The sequence below is a fragment of the Xyrauchen texanus genome, chromosome 42 (assembly GCF_025860055.1).
Source record: "Xyrauchen texanus isolate HMW12.3.18 chromosome 42, RBS_HiC_50CHRs, whole genome shotgun sequence".
Lineage (NCBI taxonomy): Eukaryota > Metazoa > Chordata > Actinopteri > Cypriniformes > Catostomidae > Xyrauchen > Xyrauchen texanus.
In genome coordinates, this window is record NC_068317.1 from 8,829,677 (window position 1) to 8,849,548 (window position 19,872).

The following is a 19,872-nucleotide window of genomic DNA, read 5'->3' on the forward strand; positions in this document are numbered from 1 at the left end:
TTCGCCTCTAGAGCCTCCTACGGCGCCACCTTCCTCGGCTCCACCTCCCGAGCCTCCCACGGCTCTGCCTCCTGAGCCTCCCACGGCTCTGCCTCCTGAGCCTCCCATGGCTTTGCCTCCTGAGCATCCCACGGCTCCGCCTCCTGAGCCCCCCTAACCTTCCTTGGCTCTGCCTCCTGAGCCTTCCTCAGCTCGACCTCCTGAGCCTCCCACAGCTCTGCCTCCTGAGCCTCCCACGGCTCCGCCTCCTGGGGCCCCCGAACCTTCCTCGGCTCTGCCTCCTGAGCCTTCCTCGGCTCTGCCTCCTGAGCCTTCCTCGGCTCCGCCTCCTGAGCCTCCCTCTGCCTCTTGAGCCTCCCACGGCTCCGCCCCCTGATCCTCCAGAGCCTTCCATGGTTCTGCCTCCCTCGGCTCCGCCTCCTGAGCCTCCAGAGCTTTCCATGGTTCGGCCTCCCTTGGCACCGCCTCCAGAGCCTCCCTCAGCTTCGTCTCCAGAGCCCCTCTCCGCTCCGCCTCCAAGACCTGTCCCTGTCCTGAGGCTGCCTCCCAGGCCTCCAGGACCGGCCCCTGTCCTTCGACTGCCTCCAAGGCCCCCCAAACCTGTCCTTGCCCTGTGGCCAGCTCCCAGGCCTTCTCAACCTATCCTTGCCCTGTGGCCAGCTCCCAGGCCCCCTGAACCGGTCTCTGTCCTGTGGCCACCTCCCAGGCCCCCTGACCCAGTCCTCTCTGTACCCCCCTTGGACTGCCGGTCTGCCCTCTGTGCCCCCTTGGACTTCCTGCCTGCCCTCTGTGCCCCCTTGGACTGCCTTCTTGCTCTCGTGCCCCCCCCCGGTCTGCCCGCTCCTGGTGCCTTCTTTTATTTTGTTTCTTTTATTTATTATTTAGAATTGTCTGGAATCCGATCCTTTGAGGGGGGGCTCTGTTATGTATTCCTTGTCTTGTCTCACTGTTGCCCTTTGTTTGTCATTTTTGTCACTTTTGTAGTTCCTTAGTTTCCTTGTTAGATTTCGTGTTCTCTGTTCATTGTTTTCACCTGCCCTCGTTAGTTTGCCATTGGTTTCTGTTTATTGCCCTGTTATCTTGTTTGAGTTCTGTTTGTTCATTGGCTCCCGTTTTCCCATGTCCATGTATTTTAACCCGGTTGTTTTCACTCCCCTCTGTCAATCGTTGAATGTTGTTAAGCCTGGTATGTGTTCCCTGCCCGAGTTCTCAGTTTTGTTTCATCGTGTTTAAGTTGCCTGTTTTCCCATTGTGGGTTTTTCCTTTGTGTTTATTTGTTTGTTTGTTTAATAAAGTTAAGCTGCATTTAGATCCACTCTCCTCGTCTGCCTTCGCTGCCTCCATTCGTAACACTAATACTTGCATACATTAATAAAAAGGAAATAAATATACAAAAGGAATAAATGAGACATGACAATTCTTAATGGCTTTATTTAGCTGTTGAATGGGACAGAGGCCCCGTAACACTGGATTAAAGAGGAACAGAGATACAAGAAAAGAAAAACACAGACAAAAGCTATAGAGTAATAAAAGAGACGGTAAAGGCAAGGAACGTGCCTGTATATTGCACAGAGATGACAGCTGTAAACCAAAGAACAGATCATGTGAAATGTAAATAAAAAACAAAACAAAAAACAGAGACTGTAACATTCAAAGGCATTGCCCCTTAAAAAGTGAAACACTAAGGTAGAGATTAAACTAAAGTTTGAAAAATCAGTTTGACTTCCAGAATATGACTTCAGAAAAAAGTTGGAATACAGTTTGAGGTTTCATTTATAAATGCTGGCATTGGCAACAAGACACTTTGAACACGAGGGGTCAACAAGTGCCAAAGCATCACCATGTAAAAAGAGTTGGCACATGGGTGACCTGAAACTATATATCTTGCTAAAACTTCCATGTAATTGCTGTGCTCTTTAGAATTCACATTTTGCTTGAGAAGGTTTCATGGTAAAGTTCCTTTAACCCACAAAAAGGGCTAGTTTCACAGTGTATGAAAAGAAAAAAAAGAGGGCGACTAAGTAAACTGCAATGCCACAGTCTTGCATAGCTGAAAGTATACGCTCACACATTTCTTTCAAAGAGCATTGTAGCAGTGCATCTACATGTTCTTGAAATTTCCTCTTGTAAAAGTGCATGGTGAGCATTCATGGTTTGAAATACCCTCAACCCTGCCTTTTTATTTAAGGAAAGCATCAAGCTTTTTCTGGATATTGTCAAAAGAGTCTATTCCCATGTAGTCAGCCTGGCCCTGTTCCCATTTCTGCTTGCGCTCTGCTGAGGACATGGGCGGGGGAGCATGCTGACTCTGTGCAACATCCTCCTGACAAGAGAAAATTAAGAGTTAACATTGGTTCACTTTCAGCTCTGTATAGTATGCCATTCATTTAAATGGGGAAAAATACACATTTAGTGAACTGAAAGGTAATATTTAGAACATCTTTGCCATGCGGTCAAATATCACAGAAAATGACCCCAGTTTTAACATTTCAAAAGAACCGGCTCAGAGTCATTCGTTTGGAAATCGTACCACACTAGATGCACTGTGCGTTTCACACTAGATGCAAAAGAACATTTACCCGAGTGCAATTCATTGCCCTATAGACTTTTATTAAGTGGATTACTGCTTGTTTTCTCATCGCCAGCAAAGTAATTCCTTGTAGTATACAGAGAGTATGCATGAATTGAGGATTCCAGAATTCTGAAAATGTTTATTGTATAATTAAAACTGTAATAAGCAGTCTCAGTGTTTATGCTGAAGTCTGACCTCACAGCCGGAGTAGAAGGGCTGGTCTCCATACTCTCTGAGCAACATGGGCACCACTTCACTGCTATACAGAGCCCACCACTCCAGGAGGAAGCTGGGGTGAGACATTGCCTGAGCGTCCCCTCGCACTCTCCTCTGCTTAGGGTCGTACGTGTAGCTCCATGGCTTCATCTGTCCCAGGAAGTGGACAACCTTTGCATTTGCACCATATCTGAAGACGCAGAAAATCATTAAAATTAAAGCAAAGGCTTTATTCAGCATCTGTCTGTAATGTTTATTACAGACAGATGCTGTATCTATCACAAATGGATCTACAAAGATAGTGTAAAGTGATTGTGTAACATTTGCAAAGCATTTTAAAACAAGTAGAAAATAACAGAATATAATATTATTTATTATTATTCTTGGTTTTATTTTCCATATCAAAAAGATGTAACAATTAAAAATGGTATTAATAACTTCCATACTGAAATGTTATGAGATGCAACTGTCTATCAAACACACATTGAGCTACACATAACACATAAGCTTCACAAATGTATTTTCTCCGGCGCTTATTGAGTCGACTCTTAACAGACTTACAGCTTAGAGAGAATTCAGTAGTGCACCTAAATGGCAATAGTAATTTCATATACTGCCGTTCACATGTTGTACTTGCTATAGTTTACATCCACGTTGCTTCTTGTTAAATTGCCATTTCAAAAATAAATCAATAAGTCAAACTCAAACAACAGTGCCACCTTGAGTAACAAATAGCACTTATAATGTGTACAGTATATATACAGCATGCACGCGCACACATTTCACACACGTGTATGAAATAATCATAAAAATATGGTTTATGGAAGTGCTAACATACATTAGAAAAATATTACATTACATACCTTGGATCACTAACACCCATATACACTTTTGTCAATCAAGCAATTAAAAAACATATTTTTTGCAATTTTATTTAAAGAAATAAATGAGGTAAAGGGGGTCCCAGCTCAGTATAGACCCAAGGTACAAATTTAAGGGTAAAAAAGATGGAGAGCATCTGTGGACTGCAATAATCACACAATTATACCACAGATTTTCAATTGCAGACAAGTTAAGGCTCTGGCTGGGTGGGTCATTTCAGAATACTAACTTTCTCCCCCAAGCCATTGGAAAACAGTTTTCGCATATCGGAAATGTATATCCGAAACAACAATTTTCATCTTTGTTGGTTTCATCAATGTTGCCCCTGATGCCAGCTAACTTTCCATTTCCTCTTGCTGAACAGTAACCCCCGAGAATAAGGCCTGTCATCACTGTACTTTAGGGGTATCGGTGTGCCAAACAGAACATATCTTTCCATCCAAAGAGCTCAACTTTAGTCCACATAATTTTCTTTTTAAAATGACATACAAATACTATATATAATAATATAATGTATACATATAGTATTTGTATATATATATAATATATATAAAATATTTCCTAATAAGCCTGCCTTCAAAAAGTATTAAAGCAAAAGGTAGAAACAAAAAGTACCTATGCATGCAATATGAATGGGAGGGTAAGCAGCTCTATTTTGGATCATTTAAGTATCTTCTCAAGAGACTTTGAGGGTTACTTTCACAAACTCATACTCCTTAATTTTCTCTCTCTTCCTCAGCTCTTGACGACTGTAACCTGATATTACACCATGGGCAGCATTCATGTGACCCATGTGTGTATCCTCTTACGGTCCGATCTCAAGGGCCAGCGAATGCCAGCCTCGGTGATACAGTCTGGAGCCATGTGACTTAAACAGACTAGGTGTCTTAAACCACTCCCTAGTTCAGTAGTCAGTGCATCAATCAGGGTGTCAGCCATTTCTAGGGACATCACAATGGCAAAATTGAAACATTCACTCCCTCAAAAAACCAGGGAGCATTGTATCTCTCTTTGTTCCCTTACCAGAAACATTGTCATGTCTTCTTAAGCCTTTCAAGTTGTTAGAGAACGAGCATAGTGTAAAACTATGAAGTCCAAGCCTTATTTTCTCTTAAAATGAGATGTTGTTTTAATGTATTTCATTCGTAATGACCATTAAGGGAAACGATCTTTTAAATATTAGAGCTGCTAGAAGATAAAAAAAAATACACATTTATATTTTTATGATTTATTTATGTCATTTTTTTTTTTTTATAATAACACTATATTTGAATATCAGTGGGAATGTATGATATTGTGATTTATACTTTGATGTAGTTGATTAAAACCAGCCTTATTTTCATGTGCAAGCTCCTAATTGTGTTGCACATAATTAAGTCATAAATGTCCCAATGTTTAGTGGATGAACACCTTGTTAGTGCCCGAATTCATGTTCACGATATACTGATTCATGACATAGGGAGCAAGGGAGCTGATTGAGGTGCACCCAGGGTCACTAGTGCCAAGCAGTCCTTAATGAAGGAGACATACTTACTGTTTAAATGCTGGTAGGTACGTGTAGATTGCTATGCTACTCATATTATAGATGAATGGAAGGTGTTTTGTGATATCAGCTGTTGACCAATCACTGAAGAAGCCGTTCAGGACTCCTTGGTCCCCTCCTGATGGACAAACAATACAGCATTAATAAATACTATATCACTGCCAAAATAGGAATAGGATATCTTCTGATTTTTTCATTAAGGCTATTGGTTGGACAACACTTCACCTTTAAGATGCAAGTAAAACAATTGCATCACCTTTAAGACCTTTGTCAACAGTATACATTGAGAAGAGTTCATCCAGGTGCTTACTAATTTAAAAAAGTCCTTGAATACAGTTTCTAACAAAGGTCAAGCTCTGAAAGAGCAGCCTAGTTTCTGCATGCTTGTTCAAAGGTCACCAAGAACATATATAGCATTCATTACATAGAAACATTTCAGAGACATGGATATGCACGTTAAAAGCATGACCAATACTGGACCATACAAATAGACAGAAAGAGATAATACCAAACATTGACAGACTGTTTTATCAGCCTGTATTAAGACTCTAGCGTTTGCTATATGGTGAGATGGAGACTGTTGCGTGGTTGAACTCCGAAGCCAAGAGTGAAGAGGGAGAAGGGTAATAATAATAATAGCACACTTGCAGACATGCAGACAGCAATGGATAGTGCTGCTGGGCTTTGTGTTATACAAACTTGTCTGATGTCAAGCCTCTAAAATATAATTTGACTCTCGATGGATGTACGGTTACATCGTCTTCTACAGTGAAGAACTTTGGTGTTATATTTGATACCATTCTGTCCTTTAAAAATCGAATTTCCAAAGTTTGTAGAACAGCATTCTTCAACCTCACAAATATTGCTAAGTTACGACACATGCGCTCTGTTGCTGATGCCGAAAAACTAAATGCGTTCATGACCTCGAGACTAGATTATTGTAATGCATTACTAAGAGGATGTCCAGCAAGTATATCATATACTATACAGTATATTCCAAGTCTTCTGAAGCCAGGTCATAGTTGTATTTGAAAAACAGACCAAAACTGAGAGTGAGAGCGAGATAAAGGGCAGACGGAGATGCCGGTTCGAGGGAGAGAGACCCACGTGGCCGCGCTGCATGTTTGTTTATGTTGCTTGTAAGTGTATTTATATCATTAAACTTTTTGAATGACTGTTCAGCTGGTTCCTGCCTCCTCCTTGCCCATCCTTGAACTGTTACAGTGGTGCCGAAATATGGGAGGCAGGTGGGACGTGCTGTTGCGGAGTCCTCGCTGCTGCTATATGCCAGGGGAGCAGCCGTGGTCATCTGCCTGTAGACGGAGGGGTTACTGCCGGCCGCTGAGGGCCGGAGAGTACTCTATCATACTCTGTCTGAATATTGTCATGAATATTTGCCCCAGGAGGTGTACATGCACGCTACAAGGAAATTAATGTTGGAGACCCACACAGACCATTTTCACTGTCAGGGAGGGGAATAAGTAAAAAGTATGTGTAAGTAAAAGATATTTTTCAACTACACAACTCACATTACAAAAACCAACATTCAGAATAATGGGTTCTCAGTTCACGTTGTACGGTTAAAACACTAATGGCGTGCCATCTGGAGCCTAAAAATGGGGTCCAAAATCATCCCCTGGGGCTTTACTTCTACAAGCAACTCTACAAACATTACTGGGGTCTTGAAGTGTTCATTTTGAGGGGATGAGCAGGACCGTGTAGGAATGTACATGGTCTCTGACTGGTTTACATTGGCAAAGGATGAGACCAATACCACATGATAGCCTCTAGTCATCAGGACTGTAATAAATGAGGAAATGGAAAGATACCAGTTTGGTTCACAATTTCACAGAGATTCAACGTATTTACTGGTGCGAGAGAACAAAGCTATGCTTTGTCTTTGGATTGCAGTTGTCTCAACATGCAACAAACCTGGAAGTGATTTGGCTGGTTTGCTGCTTTGAGGCAAACAACCCTTTAAATTGCTCTGTGCTAAAAAAGGTATTGCACATTCCCCATTATTTGGTGTTTTGCACTTTATAGATGGTAGTCAGCATCAATACTCACTCAGCTACCCAGGCCCGGAACGCTTATTGACACCATAAGTGTTACTCAGCTTGCTGAAGATAATGGAATTTTGGTCAAATACATGCTACTTTCTCTGTGTACTCTCCTCCGCTATGTTTAAAGTTTATGTCTATGTTTCCTAGTCATTATTAGGACTGTCACTATCGATTATTTTAGTAATCTAACGATTATTCGAGTAATCCGAAAAAATATTTAATAACTCCGATCGCATTGTCGAGGTGAAGTCACGTTAGGCTAAAATAAATGCGATCCTAAGTTTTGATGTATTTTACGATTGAATAAAAACAACAAAACAATTGTGTATACTATATATATATATATATATATATATATATAAAGCAAACAGACACCCAAAACAGGTCTATAAAATATGCGAGATGCGCAGCTGTAGATTCACCAGCAGTCCATCTTATTTTCGATTTGGCAATCGAAGGATTTTTTTAATCTAGTAATCCAATTAAATCAAATAATCATAACAGCCCTAGTCGTAATCACGACTTGAGTGGATGTTCGCGTGCAGCTTTCAAGTAAGAATTGATTTTAATAAACCCCTAACCCCAAGGATTAAAATTGTGCAATCAATCTAACAATTTATGGCAGATGATAAAATGAGCAGAAACCAGTCATGTGACCGCACGCCCTTCTGTGCAGACATTGTGTTTTGGCTTTGCTATGCACAACACATCATTTTAATTTATTTATACTGACTAATCTGAGTTCAGGACACTGTGGGCTGTCAGTAGATTGTTCAACTTTCGATGTACGGAGTCATGTGACAAAACAACAGGGCACAGAAAACAGCAGATTTTGACTTTGGGAAAAACACCAACAAAGCTACGTCTGGTAAGAAACTTCATAAAGTGTTTACATTGAAACTTGTTTGAGTCAAAAGATTAGAGTCTATTTTCATCCGATATGCCATTTTAAAAATGTTTAGCGATTTATTGTGGAACGGCACATTGTTAAACACAATGGACTCTGCACTGGACAATAGCTCTAGTTTTTCCATCAGAAACCCTATTTGCTGTGCATTATCACATTGAGAGAAACAAAAAGTTGCTTTTAGAGGCTTGGAGTTAGGATGAAAATAAGGTGCATTTCGAACTGTTCTGAGACCAGTACAGACAGAGCACACTAGAGGATAATCATTCACTAAATAGGGAGCACCCTATAGCTTTCTGTGATGCCATGTGCATTCACTCCAAACTTACAGTCAAAAGTTCAGTTTCAGGCTACAGATGATGTTTGGATCACTCAACATATTTATAATGAGAGAGCAGGCTGCATATATGAAAATACACAGAAATATTAGTTCACACTTTAAATATATATATATATATATATATATATATATATATATTTTTATAGTGGGTATGAATGTATTGGTGATTGAGATATAACTCAATACCGCCTACTGTATTAAATTTGATACATGTAATTTCAGCATGCTTTTTCAATAAAATAATATACAAACTTTTAATCAAGCATAAGTTGGTTATATTCAGCAAATACTCATTTAAAAAAAATCAGTAACAATATAATAATTACAGTCACTTTTACTTATTAAAATAAGCTGTCATTTATTGCAACATTAGTGTCACTTTTTGCACAAGTCCGCCACCATTTTAAATGGATGGATAAAGACATCATAACTTCAGCTTGAACAGAGAGTAAGAAAGGAGCTGTCAAATATTGTTCATTTTTCAAACATCATATTTGATACACACAGATTTATAGGGTTAAATCAGAATTCATTATGTTCATTTCTGAATGGTAAAATGCTTGAGCACTGGCTATCACTTGCTTGTTTGACACTGCAAAAAGAGAACATTGGGATTTTGTTGCCAAAGTATATACTGAGATATATATATATATATATATATAAGTAAAATAATGTTTATTTTTATAGGTTTTTTTATTTCAGCTTTTCCCAATACACACTGATCTAAAGCAGCTTTACAGAAAATCAGCTGTAATGTCTGTAACGTCTCAAAAACATGAATAACCAAGGAAACAAAAACAATTTGATTGAAAATTCTATAGTATGTTTTTTTTTGATCCACAAATTAGTCCCGCTGTCCAACTATGTGAACATCAATTTTTAGGAAAACTGTTTGCTATTTATTCATTTATTGCATGTTTATTAGGTGCTACTAGTTACAAATCAAAAAGGGAAATGAAAATTGCACACAGCAGACACGTTCATGTCTCAGGAGGATAGACTTGTGGGTGGGCTCTAACTCAGGCCACTAAAATCCAACAGATCACCCTAGCAACCATCTTGCCAAGTCCTAGCAACCACCCAGAACACCTGGTTCCTACGCTCAAAGTTTCATACAAATAACTCATTCCGTATAGGGAACACCATGTGACTCCAAGTTCAAGCTTTTTCTGCTGAGGTACAAACAAACAAGCCCACTACAAATAAAGCAATCGTTAAAATTAAAACACAATTAGAGCCGCATTGATCTGCTTTAAAAGGGCCAGAGGATGTTCAGAGAAGGATGACTGGCCACTTCAAAGCTATGGAGGACTAAAATAGCCAACAAATCTGTCTTTGGTCCCGGTTGGTTGTATGGCATTTAAATGGACTGCAAGAAACACAAACCCTAATTATCAGCCCAAACAAGCCATTGGATTCTGCGAAATAACAAAAGCATAATAAAGAGTCTTCTGAATAGGCTCCAACCTCCATACTGTAAGCAGCCTCACCAGAGCCCACCCCAACAACCCAGCAATCTGATTGGTTCCTCGACAGTCACATTCAAGCTTGCAGCCAGATCGTAAAGAATGGATCCACTGTCTCGATGATAAAACACCAATACTCATAGTACATTTAACAGCCCTGCTCAAATTTTCACTGACATGTGCAAAATCTATTTCTTAATCAGTAATTTTGTCTTGCTTTCTTTTAAAAATATTTAAGCATTCTTAAAACAAGATAAACATACTTGTGATACAAAACTGCGTAGTATATATTACGCAGTTTTGTATCACAAGTATGTTTAAAAAAATATATATTATATATACATAAAAACTTGTGTAAAATATAATATATATTGAATGAAAATTATTTTTCTTGCCCCATTGGCAAATATATTTGTTTTTATTTCAAGCATAATCTTTAAATCCTTTTTTAAATTAGATTTTTGCTTAAAACAAGAAAACAAATGTAATTTGGCAATAAGTATTACTTATTGCATGCTTTCTTCCTGTTTCTTGCTAATTTAAGGAATACTAAAACATAAAAGTTGCATAACAAGTATCTTCGCCAAGCAATGGCTTTAGAAAAATTGCCCTTGGCTCCAAAAATAGGAAAAAGGGGGTTGCTTTGAAAAGGCTTTTGTTTGCAGAGAGCGCTTGTGCCAGATTCCTTTAGCTGGGTGCATGAACATTTTGGAGCAGCTGTTGTTATGTGCTTTCACTTGAGGTAATTTAGTGATGTAGACAAGGAGGGGCATCTTAATTGTCACTGACAGTGTGTGTAAGATGAACACACGTCAAACTACTGGGTGTGTGGTTATCTGAGGAGATGTTTGAGCAAGAATGGAGAGGTGGAATGATGATTGCATTTTAAGTGTGGACAATGCAGTGCTGGGTAGTAATGCATTACATGTAATCTGTATTATGAAACCAGATTACAAAAGTACTTGCAATTATCTTAAATTTATTTTAAAATAATTATAATAAGATTAGTTACTTTTTATGCATTACATGATTACTGTTAGGAATTCCTTGTCTTGTTTCACTGTTGCCCTCTGTCTGCCATTTTTGTCACCTTTGCGTTCCTTAGTTTTCACTTTTGTCCCTTGTGTAACCCCTTAGTCTCTTTGTTAGCCTTCGTGTTCACTTGTCATTGTTAAAGAACAACACTTCCCAGAATCCACCTGCCATCATCACTGCCATTTTGTTTATTGTTCTCACCTGTGTCTTATTCAGTCATCACTCACTGTGTATTTAAGCCCTGCTTTTTGTTCACTCCTTGTCATTCGTTGAATGTTGTTGTTAGCCTGGTATGTGTTCCCTGCCTGTGTTTTCTAGTTTTATGTTTTATTTCCCCATTGAGGGTTTTTCCTTTGTTCCCGTGTTTTGTGTACCCGCCTTGTTTATTTTTCTAATAAAGTTTAAACTGCTTTTGGATCCGCATCTCCTCGTCTGCTTCGCTGCCTCCATTCTTAACAGAACGAACGAACGAACATGGATCCAGCGGTTTTACGAGCAAGCTGCCGTCTGCTCAGCCTCATGCAGGGAAACCGTCCGGTGGAGGACCACATCCACGATTTCCTCGCGATTGTGAGTGCCACCGACTTCCCTGACTCCGCCCTAGTGGCGTTTTTTCGGGCTAACCTGAATTGTGCGCTCCAGGAGCGGTTACCACCGACGACGCGCGGCTGGACGCTCCACGAGTTCATCGAGGAGACTCTGCTGGTCTGCGCGTCGCCGTTAACTGTGGGCGCCATCGAGGAGAACTCTGCCACTCCTCCCACAGTAATAACCCTCCACTCGCCCGTGGTTCGTCCCTTCACGCCTGCCTTGGTCAGCGAGCCTGCACGGCCCTCGCCTGCCCCGGTCTGCGAGCCAGAGCCCTCGCCTGCCCCGGTCTGCGAGCCAGAGCCCTCGCCTGCCCCGGTCTGCGAGCCAGAGCCCTCGCCTGCCCCGGTCTGCGAGCCAGAGCCTTCGTCAGCCACGGTCAGCGAACCCAAGCCAGCGCATACCACATTCAGTGAGCCAGCGCCTGTCGCCTCGACCGTCCCTGAGCCAGCGCCTGTAGCCTCGACCGTTCCCGGGCCAACGCCAATAGCCAGGACTGACCAAAAGCCAGCGCCAATGGTCATGCCCGTCCTAGAGCCTGCGCCCCTCGAGCCTCCCGAGCTTCCCAGAGCTCCGCCTCCCGAGCTTTCCAGAGCTCCGCCTCCCGAGCTTTCCAGAGCTCCGCCTCCCGAGCTTCCTGAGCTTTCCAGAGCTCCGCCTTCCGAGCTTCCCGAGCTTTCCAGAGCTCCGCCTCCCGAGCTTTCCAGGGCTCCGCCTCCCGAGCTTTCCAGGGCTCCGCCTCCCGAGCTTTCCAGGGCTCCGCCTCCCGAGCCTCCCAGGGCTCCGCCTCTCAAGCCTCCCAGGGCTCCGCCTCTCAAGCCTCTCGAGCCTCCCAGGGCTCCGCCTCTCGAGTCTTCCAGGGCTCCTCTTGAGCCTCCCAGGGCTCCTCTCGAGCCTCCCAGTGCTCCGCCTCTCAAGCCTCCCAGGGCTCCACCCCTCAAGTCTCTTGAGCCTCCCAGGGCTCCGCCTCTCAAGTCTCTCGAATCTGCCAGGGCTAATCCTCCCGAGATTCCCAGGGCTCCGCCTCTCGAGCCTCCCTCTGCTGTGCCTCCTGAGCCTCCCACGGCTCCGCCCCCTGAGCCTCCCGAGCTTTCCATGGTTCCTCCTCCCTCGGCTCTGCCTCCTGAGCCTCCCACGGCTCTGCCCCCTGAGGCCTCTGAGCCTCCAGAGCCTCCCTCAGCTCCGCCTCCAGAGCCTCCCTCCTGTAGCCTCTGCCCCCTGAGGCCTCTGATCCTCCAGAGCCTCCCTCAGCTCCGCCTCCCGAGCCTCCCTCAGCTGAGCCTCCCGAGCCTCCTGCGGCTCCGCCTCCCGAGCCTCCTGCGGCTCCGCCGCCAGAGCCTTCCGGGTCACTGCCTCTAGGGCCTCCTACCAGGGGTCCTGACCCTGTCCCTGACCTGTGGCCTCCTCCCAGGCCTTCTGACCCTGTCCCTGACCTGTGGCCTCCTCCCAGGCCTCCTGACCCTGTTCCCGTCCTGTGGCCTCCTCCCAGGCCTCCTGACCCGGTCCCTGTCCTGTGGCCTCCTCCCAGGCCTCCTGACCCGGTCCCTGTCCTGTGGCCTCCTCCCAGGCCTTCTGACCCTGTTCCCGTCCTGTGGCCTCCTGACCCAGTCCCTGTTGCCTCCTCCCAGGCCTCCTGACCCTGTCCCTGACCTGTGGCCTCCTCCCAGGCCTTCTGACCCTGTCCCTGACCTGTGGCCTCCTCCCAGGCCTCCTGACCCTGTTCCCGTCCTGTGGCCTCCTCCCAGGCCTCCTGACCCGGTCCCTGTCCTGTGGCCTCCTCCCAGGCCTCCTGACCCGGTCCCTGTCCTGTGGCCTCCTCCCAGGCCTTCTGACCCTGTTCCCGTCCTGTGGCCTCCTGACCCAGTCCCTGTTGCCTCCTCCCAGGCCTCCTGACCCTGTCCCTGTCCTGTGGCCTCTTCCCAGGCCCCCTGACCCAGTTCCTGTCTAGTGGCCTCCTCCCAGGTTCCCCAAACCTGTCCTTGCCCGGTGGCCAGCTCCCAGACCACCTGAACCTGTCCTTGCCCTTTGTGCCCCCTTGAACTTCCTATCTGCCCCTCGTTGCCCCATGGACTTCCTGCCTGCCCTCTGTGCCCCCTTGGACTTCCTGCCTGCCTTCTGTGCCCCCTGGACTGTCTGTCTGCTCCTCATTGCCCCCTGGACTGCCTGTCTGCCCGTTGTTGCCCCCTTGGTCTGTCTGCCCACCTCAAGCTCCCCCCCAGTCATGGACATTTTTTGTTTTGTTTTATGTTACTGTGATCGTCTGGAATCCGATCCTTGAGGGGGGGCTATGTTAGGAATTCCTTGTCTTGTTTCTCTGTTGCCCTCTGTCTGCCATTTTTGTCACCTTTGCATTCCTTAGTTTTCACTTTTGTCCCTTGTGTAGCCCCTTAGTCTCTTTGTTAGCCTTCGTGTTCACTTGTCATTGTTAAAGAACAACACTTCCCAGAATCCACCTGCCATCATCACTGCCATTTTGTTTATTGTTCTCACCTGTGTCTTATTCAGTCATCACTCACTGTGTATTTAAGCCCTGCTTTTTGTTCACTCCTTGTCGTTCGTTGAATGTTGTTGTTAGCCTGGTATGTGTTCCCTGCCCGTGTTTTCTAGTTTTGTTTTATTTCCCCATTGAGGGTTTTTCCTTTGTTCCCGTGTTTTGTGTACCCGCCTTGTTTATTTTTCTAATAAAGTTTAAACTGCTTTTGGAGCCGCATCTCCTCGTCTGCTTCGCTGCCTCCATTCATAACAATTACAGATTAACCAGACCAAGGAAGTAAGTTGTTCATTTTGATTGTTCATTTTGCTTTGATCCATTAAGTAACATGTTTTACTTATTTCAAATTTAAGCAACATTATGTCAAAATGGTACAAGATTATCCTACTCAAATGCATGTGACATCAAATAAACAAATTAGGTCAGAAGTAGTCCGAAAGTAATCCAAAAGCATTTACATTAAATTACTTTAAAAAATAATCCAATAGATTACGTTACGGACTACATTTTGCTGTCATGCAATTTGTAATCAGTACCAAATTACAATTCAGAACAAATCTACCAAGCACTTTGCATGAACATTTTATATATAGAGCGTTGATTGGCCTTGATTCCACACAAGGATGCAAATCACCAGAGAGATAAACAGAGCTGTACAAATGTCAGATTATCAACATAAACAAAATGCTTCAGGATTAGAAGTCTGCTGGCTTTGCAGGAAATACATACTACACATTTCTGAAGCCATGTTTATTTCAGGGCATCCTAATTCTTATAACAAGTTTTTCCACAGAGTTACAGCAGTGTACACTGCCATTTGTAGAGATGACCTTTACAAAAAAATGCCATAAATTATTAAAACAGCTGTGAGCATTTTGTTTGGAATACAATGCTTAATGTCCCTACTACACCAACAGATTTCACCAAAATATGTGTCCTTAAGATGTCACACTTCTCTGTGATAGCCTACACTATACTCTGTAAACAGAAAAATGTGTTAGCCAGTCAGAAAACTTAGAAGTAGCTCACAGCCAATGACGTGGGTTTCAGGCAGGGCTACCTGTTATTTTTATTTACTGGAGATGGGGGGGATTGTTTGGGAAATGTGTTTGGATACAGTCAATATTTTTACAATACCGTTTGGTGCCACTAGTTGCACAGAAATAGCTTACAACGGCTTCAACTTATGACAAACCATTACTTTTCTGATCAAAGGGGAAAAATGCTCAACCTGTGGCCTAAAATGTGGTCAACCACTGCCATGATGACATTGATACACATGTGATATTGGTAAATATGCAACTAGTATTTGTAACATTTAAACTATTTCAGTGCCCTGAAATAAATTTTTTCCAATTCAAAATCAAAACTCTGACACAACCAAAAATAAATGCTGATGGTGGTTTACGTACCGTCAAAGCTGCCGTGCTCTGTGCAGTACTGGAGAAGTTTGCCGTAGGTTTCCATAGATGGGCAAAAAACAAACACGCCAGAGTTGAAACAATCTGGCCAGCCGGGGTCTGGGGCTGCAGACAGTTCCTCCCTGTCAAACAGCTCATCTATGTTTGATACCACCTACAGTATAGTGAACACAACACTGCATCAGAGAGCAAATTATTGTCCATAATGTGCACAACCTCCCCCCCCCCACAGATAAGCTCAATCGACAGTATTTGTGGCATATACTTGTACTTTTCCCTCATTATTTAAAATAAACAAATAAAAAGGTATAGCCACAAAACGTAAATATTACATGTTAAATAATAAGTGTAAAAGTGTAAGTAATAAGCCGTTTTATCATAAGACTGTTTATTACATGGTGCTCTGGACTACTCAAATCTGATTGGTCTGACATCTCTTGAGTAACAACTGCACATCTGGGGTTTAAGACTTATCACACCGCTCATCCGGATATTGTGAGCCATCTTTCCTGCTTCTCGGATCACTGTGCGATCTCGTCCAGTAAGCTTATAAAATAATTTCAACTCAAATCAATGTTTCATGCACATTTATTTATTTAGTGCCAAGTAGTCTTTTAATAAGCAGGATAATGTAAGATGTTCAATAATTACAAAATAAACACCAACAGAACTCCGACGAAAACCAGAGGTGGATTTCAGCTGTTCGGCGATTTATTTCTTCTCACATAATTACATGATTTCAAAGCAAATACATTTATTTACTTAATATGATTAGTAGCCGTGTAATAACATTTATTCATTTGGCAGTTTAAGCGATATATTGTATATTTTGCAATAACCGGCTGACTGTACATTATATCTTACTTACTAACATCTGTGTAAATTAACATCCAAAATTACAATTTCGTTATCATGACGATGTGACAGCAGTTAACCATGTAATCTGGTAAATGCAATACTGCCAGTAAATCCCATTTAATCACATAAAATGTTTACATTTTGTGGCTATAATTTTAAAACGGTGTGTATTTTATTATTTATGGACTGGCCCCAGTCACTTCCATTGTAAGTGCCTTACTGTAACTGTGATTTGTGTGTGTATTCCTTAAAAGAAAAATATTTTGGTAATACTTTCTATGAAGACCATATTTATAATGCCTTGTAAAGGCATTATACTTGCATTATACTGCATTCATAATGTCTCATAAAACAAGTTAGAACGTCTCATAAATAATTACAACTACAGTTATATTACATTATAAGACGTCCCCCATTCATAGTTATACTTTTTTGCTGATGTCACCAAGGCCGCACAGGCTATTGGATAATGTTAACCAATAGCCAACAAGATATAGTGATTTAACTCAGGTCTGAGTCCATTCTGGTTTGCACTGCCAACTTTTCACAATCCAATCAATTCCCAATGGATAAAATCAAGAGCAGAATAACTGGTTTCACTCTGAAACATTTCACATTAAAGAAGTAAAATGGGTTGCGAGTGGCGCTTCATGTTAACTTAGAGCTCCAAGTGCTTTAAGCATTTGAATGGACTAAATGCATTTTAATCTGAAGACAAGCACAGATACTACTCTGCTTAGTACAAGTAAAACAATACCACAAAAAGCAATTATTCATTGCATAAGGAGCATTATGAAATTCAAATTACAAAACAAACCAGAAGGAATAAATGCATTGAAAATGTCATGCATGCAACAAAGCACAGCTTTCAGCTAACCAGTTGGGTTGACCGGCCTAAAATGTTGTTTTTTGTGTGTAGAACTCACCAGTGTGTCTGCATCCATAAAAACACATTTCGAGTAATGTGTGAGGGTCCAGCAGTGAAGCTTAGTAAATGTTACACCCAGATCAGGTCTTTTCATCATGGCCAAATGTGCGGTGTCTCCACTCTCCATCACGTCCACTAGCTTGACTTCATCATAGATCTTATGAAGAACTGCCCTAAAGACATTCAACAAATATGGACTTTTTCAATTCTCATCACGAAACATAATTTACATCTCATGTTAAACTACCAATGGATTCAATTTTAAGTTGACACATTGGGTGTCATACAGCTAGTGTTCTACGGTAAGTGACCAGCCTGTATGTTGTACCTGGACTGATCTGACACGTGGGGTCCAATGAGCACCACCAGCTTTTTCGAAGTCTTGTGGTTCCTAAGGGATTTTCCAAGCACCATAGCTCCCTTTGCATAGCTGTCATTTGTGGCCAAGGTGACACATGCTTGTTCTGTGCAAGAAACGAGAGGGATACAGAATGCCATTACGGTTGCTGACAGACAGGATCAAATTCAAATGATTTGGCATCATCTTGCGAAGGCATGACAAATCTTTCAAACAATGTAGAGAGAAAGACTCTCGCATACGTTTTTCCTAAACGTTTGAACATGTTTAAGCGAATGATAATACATGTTTTGCCCATATGCAGTATATCTTGAACATTCCCTAAACTGTAAGTGCAACTGTCACAACTGTTTTATGGGACATCACAACTCTATTGCATGTCTGCAAAATGTAGTAACTCACCCAAAACATTTAATTCATGTTTTAAAACCTAGTAATTGCTTCAGTAAATTGGCCAATGCCACCAAAAGGAAAAAAAAAAAATTCATCGTGTGAGCTGTATCGGTCAAAATGTTTCGATGTTTTTTCACCATAGCAGTCAACCCTGGAAATGTTTGTTATATACAAATTTCATTTTTGTTGTACTTTTTTGTTGACACTGACTGCACTATACTAGAATGCCAGCTTTGTCTAGCTGAATGCTACTGTGTATCACACTGAACTTTAGATATTGATTTCAATATCAGGTAAAAGTTTACTGGGAAAAGTCAATAATGTACAATACTGTAGTACACAGGAAATGCACATTTGTATGTATACAGTAAATATATTTTTGTAGAAATGTGTTACATGTAAACAGAAAATTCACATTTTTTACATGTAAAGTCATATATAGTGAACAGAAAATTGACACAAAATACATGCCCGTCTGACAGATTTTGATAATTGAATGGATCATTTTGCACGTGATGGCTCACACAATGAAAGAATGTTTAGAAGTTGTGAAGAATGACAATTTCACTGAGAATCAACTCATCAGTTTTGATCAGTAAGAGATGTGCATTTAGTTATTGTGCAAGTTGTAGACAATTGTACTTACTCTTTTGCACATATGTACAAAAAACATGTGCAATTTGCTTAAAAGAATAACAAATTCAAATCTGGTGTGAAGAAACTAATTGTGAAGAGATTTAAACAAATAATAATAATAATAATAATAATAAAACACCTCATTTGAGAATTGAGACAAAGCGATTGAAAAAAATAAAATAAAATACTGTAATAATGTATTAGTGACAAATGACATTTTCTGAAACATTATTAGCAGCATAAGCACTTACACGCAGTGTTGTAGATCTCACCAGCATGACTTAGATATTTTTTATTCAACGTTACTCAAGTAATTTTTGCACTAGGTGCAAAATAGCACCTGCCTAAAAATATTCGCAGCAGAACTGAGTATAAGCAGTTTACAACGTCCCGTGTGTGCTTCCACAATCAATACAGTGTGCATTTAATACAAAGAATATTATGACTGCAAAACCCTACTCTGACTCAATACTCTTGAGTCAGCATGCCAATATAAGCACTGAGAAATAGAAACAATAGGAATATTAAAATAGTCAACGAAATGAACATGCACAGCCTGGATATCTCTATTCGAGATAGAACAGTATAAACCAAAAAAGCCCCTATAGAGCTATTTACATACAGCTCGTATAGCCTAACATGCAGAATAAATAGATCATATAGCTTTTGACATGTGCCCTGGAGTATAAGTTGAAAATTATCAGACCATAATATGTAAACTTCAGCAATTCTGTTTAACAGTATAAGCCAATTATTATCACATACCTGCCATGCTTGCTCTTTGTAAGTCAAAGCTACTCTGTAGCTCGGACTCCCCTTGTACAGCAGCTTGACTTCAATACAAAAAAAAGAGACTTTAAGGCAAGTCTTCAGTTCATTTATAACACCGTAGACCACGCCGAATATATACTGCTAGTCACGTGACCAGAAGGATCCCAAGCGGACACGCAGAAAATTGGTTGATTTGTTTATGAGGGTGTGGCAACAGCAACAACTCTTTTAGAGAGAGTGTATATTTTAAGAATTTTATAGTAAAATAAGAAATATTTTCCATGTAGAAATGCAGGTGCCATATTTATTTATTTATTTATTTCGGAACTGTTTATGTGTTTCATATTTGTGCTGTATGCTGTTGTAAAATGGTGTAAGACACAGTGGAATTGCAAATGATTGTA

General features: G+C 41.6%; 1 protein-coding gene across 1 annotated transcript; it reads right to left on the bottom strand.

Moving 5' to 3' along the window:
* Positions 1-1,425: 1,425 nt before the first annotated feature.
* LOC127634712 (glycogenin-1-like) lies at positions 1,426-19,607 on the bottom strand. Its single transcript, XM_052114365.1, has 7 exons — positions 19,463-19,607; positions 17,639-17,774; positions 17,309-17,483; positions 15,516-15,678; positions 5,205-5,331; positions 2,768-2,978; positions 1,426-2,323 (listed from the first exon to the last, which is right to left on the bottom strand). Exons 1-7 carry the CDS (start codon positions 19,467-19,469, stop codon positions 2,180-2,182), a joined length of 963 nt encoding a protein of 320 aa, XP_051970325.1. The 5' UTR covers positions 19,470-19,607; the 3' UTR covers positions 1,426-2,179.
* Between the last annotated feature and the right edge of the window lie 265 nt (positions 19,608-19,872).

What these genes read in the sequence shown, in the direction of transcription:
- LOC127634712 (XM_052114365.1), bottom strand. An exon ending in CACGTGTCAGATCAGTCCAG is followed by an intron (nt 17,484 to 17,638) that starts GTACAACATACA and finishes GAATGTCTTTAG; the next exon opens with GGCAGTTCTTCATAAGATCT. An exon ending in AGAGCACGGCAGCTTTGACG is followed by an intron (nt 5,332 to 15,515) that starts GTACGTAAACCA and finishes TTTGTCCATCAG; the next exon opens with GAGGGGACCAAGGAGTCCTG.